General features: G+C 37.3%; 1 protein-coding gene across 1 annotated transcript; it reads left to right on the top strand.

The window, feature by feature from the left end:
• The first annotated feature begins 2,624 nt into the window (after nucleotides 1-2,624).
• LOC126888522 (E3 SUMO-protein ligase KIAA1586-like) lies at nucleotides 2,625-3,596 on the top strand. The gene has a single exon (XM_050656865.1). The coding sequence runs from the start codon at nucleotides 2,625-2,627 to the stop codon at nucleotides 3,594-3,596; it is 972 nt and encodes a 323-aa protein (XP_050512822.1).
• Nucleotides 3,597-4,704: the final 1,108 nt, after the last annotated feature.

Genomic DNA, 4,704 nt, shown 5'->3' with positions numbered 1-4,704 from the left:
CATTATCATTATCATCAATTAATCCTGATTTGTCCGTTGTGACCTCCAGATATTTCCATCTATTGCTGTTCTGTACCTCTGCAATCCAATTGGTCACAATTCTTTCGAGGTCATCGGTCTAACTCGTTGGAGGTATTTCCCACTTCGGGAGCTTCTTGGAGGTCTTCTTCACTTGCTGTCCGTGGTCTCCACTAAGACAATTTTTTTGTTATGCTTTCGTCTTTCACTTTTGCAACATGAGCCACTTACCACTTATCTCCGTTTTTGCTTTGTAATACGTTCGAGTCTTCCACTGTGGTTCGTCTTTGATCTTCCTCGTTTCTTAGTCTCTTCCTCAAGCTTATTAAAGTTACGGCACTTTACGTTATGTCCGTTTTTCCGCTGGTTCTTTATCATCAGTGTTTTGGGTTCTATGAGGGTTGGTACGTGAGAACTGGTAGAGTGCATTGATTGAAAGCTTTTAAATGAATTGGGACATTATTTGTTTTCTTATGGAAGCATGCCTCCCATTTTTGTGAGCATGTTTCTCATCTTTCGGTTCATGTCTCTCATTTTTAGAAGTATGTCTCTCATTTTTTCGAATGCAGCCCAACCCAATCACATAATATTTCGTTTTTGTTGAATTAACATTTAGACCAAATGGCTGGTATTCTTGTATTAATTGGTTTGTCATAAACTGATCGAAATAAATATGAAATGTAATTTTTATGACAATTAATTGCGACTTAATCCCATACAATACAAAATATACGATATTATTAACAAAAATACTAGATTTGTTGTAAGAGGTATATTTTAAAATACCCCAAATAAGGGTCACATTAAGACAAAACGTTTCGGATTAAGAAATCCATCATCAGTGTTCTAAAAGCCCTAAAATTAAGTATAACCTAATTAATTGAGAAAAAGTTAAAACATTTTAGGAGGTTTTAAAAGAACAAGAGGCCATACTTACAAAACATAGCATGCCTGAGCCACCAAAATGTGTTGGGTAAAAACCCTTTAAATGTGAACGGTTATGTTACGTTATATATTTATATAATGGTTAAATGATGTTCCAGATATGCCTGGATGTTACCCAGGGCGACACAGGACTCTTCCCACGTGGTTGGAATTTTTTTTTGGAGAAATAAAACCTCACATATTGGATTTCAATGGCCAACTGACAACTGAATTCAAGAGCAACCCAGAATGACGTTAAGAACTGTCAATGTAACCTAGTTGTATTGTTATTTCAGCCACAACGTTTACAGATTATTTTAATATTTGAGATAAAAAACAGTATCAAATTTACATATGTTGGAGTTAAAGTTATTCGAAAATAAATGAAAATTTTTTTTATTTTCAAATTATCCATTAATTAAGTAATCAAATAGGAAAATAAAATGTTTACATTACCAGAAGTTATGCAGTCAACGATACCAGTAGTTGTTGTGTTAGTCGTATGATGTTAATACACTTACACAAATAATAGGAAAGACCTTTTACGTATAGACGTCTAGGAGAACAAAATTGTATGTAATGTGTACATACATATGTGTACAATTCTAAGAGTATTAACTGAATGATAATAGTTTGATGACGGATAACTTGCTTAGAAGTGTAAAATGTAAGTGGACCCAACATAAATTGGATAAAGATGGAATGTGTAATATGATAATTAAAGAAATACTGTTTTTGTATATGACTGAAATTGAGACTAAAAGTGGCTGGCAAACTAAGTCCTCTAGAGACCCGACATCAAATTACCTGAAAATGAAGTGATCGTAAAATATGGGAGGCTTTGGAGGGTATGAAAGGTCTGACCATTATGTCCTATATATGTACACAGTGCTGTTTTTGTGACGGTACGCCGTACCGGCACCTTTTGGGACAAAAAAATTACAAAAAAAAACAACAAATATTTTGTAACTTTAGGTGAGCCATTATGCGATTGACGCGATGTAGACCTTACAACTTTGGATTTAACGCGAGACAGGTGGGATCACGATCGGTAGAATTCTATTTTGCTGACGTCACAAAACGAATTTTACAATGCGAAAATCGACAATTGCTAGGCAACGTGACGACAGCAAAATAATATTCTACTCATCGTAACCCGACCACTGTACTTTCTTCTACCCTCCCCGCAGTCTCCGCCCCCGCGGCCGGCAATATTGCACTATCCAAGGTCGTGTGTTGTTTTGTTTTCCATATTTCACTCAGTTCAGTGACCGCGGTCAAAGAGACACGTACTTGCCACTGTCCTATTTGTGCGCCCTAATCTGCTACCCTCTTCCGCTCATTTAGTGTGAAAGTGTTGCTTCGAAAATGCAGAAGATTACTAATTATTTTAACCAGCCCAAAAAACGAAAACTAGATGAACAATCTCAAAAATGCTTAACATCGCCAGTGATATTGGACAAAACGGCTTCACTAGAGTCTAGTTCATCCAGTGTTAATTTGTCTTCTTCTGTTGATGGCGGCAAAGAAGGTGATAAACATTGGCCAGACTGTTGGACTTTTGAACAAAAGAGTGAACATTGTAGGAAAAACGATTGGCTTATTGTACAAAACAAAAAGTTAGGCTGTGACGTTTGCAGAAAAGTTGGATCTCTGGGCGTAGGAAAAAAAATGGTATGAAAATGATCAAGCAGTGGACTGAATGTGATGTTAGTAGTTTTGGAGAGAGTCGAGCTCAGCAACAAACTTCGCTAAGAAAAAAGATATTTGATCACAAATTTAGTGCTGCTCATGAAGCTGCTGTTAAGATTTTTGCAGATTCACAGAAAGAAACGTTAGAAAAGGTTTTTTTAAAAACAGTGTCAAAAGAAAAAGAAGTAACGGCGCGAGTTTTTCGAACTGCTTATAAGGTAGCAAAGGAAAATCAATCTTTCAACCACTTTGAGGCAGAAATAGATGTTCAAGAGCTAAACGGGTTAGATATGGGCAGAATTTTACATTCACGGAACGCTTGTGCTAATATAATTACTCACATAAGTTCAAAAATGAAGAAACAAGTTGGACAGGAAATAGTAGAAGGAACTGATAAATTTTTGCTTATTATTGATGAGTCAACAACATTAAGCAAAAAATCAACATTGATTTTGTACCTTAGAGTGTGCCTAAAAAAGTTGAATATGGAGTCACCTGTGAACTTGTTTTTAGACCTTGTGGAACTGGAAAATGTGACATCTAGTGGAATTTTTAATGCTGTTATGAAATGCCTTGAAGGTCACAAAATAGATGAAAACGTTTTAAAAAGTAGACTTGTTGCTTTGGCATGTGATGGAGCGGCAGTGATGCTTGGAGGGAAGTCTGGGGTTGGTGTACTGTTGAAAGAGAAGTTTCCATCTATTGTTATTTGGCATTGCTGTAATCATAGACTTGAGTTGTGTGTGAGTGACGTGGTAAAGAAAATGGCAAGTATAAACCGGTTCAAGGGATTTATAGACAACCTATACGTACTGTATCATGCCTCGCCCAAGAACAGTCGGGAGCTGCACGTATGTGCCGATGAGCTTGGTGTACAACTGTTAAAAATCGGTAGAGTGTTGAACACGCGGTGGGTCGCATCAAAGTTTTCGCACAGTTTCGGCCGTTTGGGAAAATTATGAGGTCTTAGCCAACCATTTTGCAGCAGCCAAAGTAGACCAGACGCGTGATCCTTTGGAAAGGTCCAAATACGAAGGCCTACACAGAAAGCTGACATCAACGTGCTTCATTTTGGATTTGGGACTGATGTGCGATGCACTGCAAGAACTGTCTGATGTTAGTGAGGAGTTACAACATCGAGACCTTGACCTATTTCGAGCTAACAAGAAACTTCAGATTTTGATGAACACGTTTGTTTCTCGAAAAGGCAATCCTGGAATGTTTTATGGGCAAGCTGAGACCGCTGCCAACAACAGAAGTTTTATGGGAATCGAACTGTATGTGAAATCTAAAGAAGACCCCATCAATGCTGTTGTGTTTTATGACCACCTTGCTCAATCAATCGAAAAGAGGATGCTCAGTGGAGACGATGCAGTGTTGGCCAATTGTGCCCGCATAGTTGACAAAAGCACTTGGCCCAAAAACATTAAAGACAATACTTTTGGGGAAAGAGACATTGAAGCGCTCGCAGTTCGTCTACAAGTGAACAAACGAGAGGCAATTAAATCCTTCAGAGAATATGTTTTTGACAATTGTAGAAATTTGGGGGGAAATTGTGAGAACAATAGCTACCCAGAAAATTTGCTACGTTTGACAACAGCTTTAAAGACAATACCAATATCTTCCAGTGAGTGTGAAAGGGGATTTTCCCAAATGAACCTGATAATTACTGATGGCAGAGCTTCCCTACTCACAAAAACTGTTTCTTCATTAATGTTTGTGAAGTTAAATGGCCCACCTCTTACTCGATTTGAACCCTCGAAGTACGTGAATTCGTGGCTGCTTCGGGGACGGCACTCAGCATTGGACACAAACAGCAAGGAAAGAGGAAGAGAAGAGACTTACGACAAAAACTTCTCTAAACTTTGGAGAGTTCTATAAACTGTAAGTTATCAAATTTATTGCTTTTTTCTTGTAAAATATAGCTATGATCTAAAAACTTACACTGATTAATTTGTTACTGAATACTAACTAATTTGTTACTTTTGAACTGCTATTTGGAAAGTTATGCAATAAAACATGTAAACTAAGATTTTGTGCGTTTTTTTATTATATGCCCTTGAAATGTGT

Source organism: Diabrotica virgifera, chromosome 7 (genome assembly GCF_917563875.1).
Source record: "Diabrotica virgifera virgifera chromosome 7, PGI_DIABVI_V3a".
NCBI classification, from domain to species: domain Eukaryota; kingdom Metazoa; phylum Arthropoda; class Insecta; order Coleoptera; family Chrysomelidae; genus Diabrotica; species Diabrotica virgifera.
This window is presented reverse-complemented; position numbering and strand designations above follow the sequence as displayed.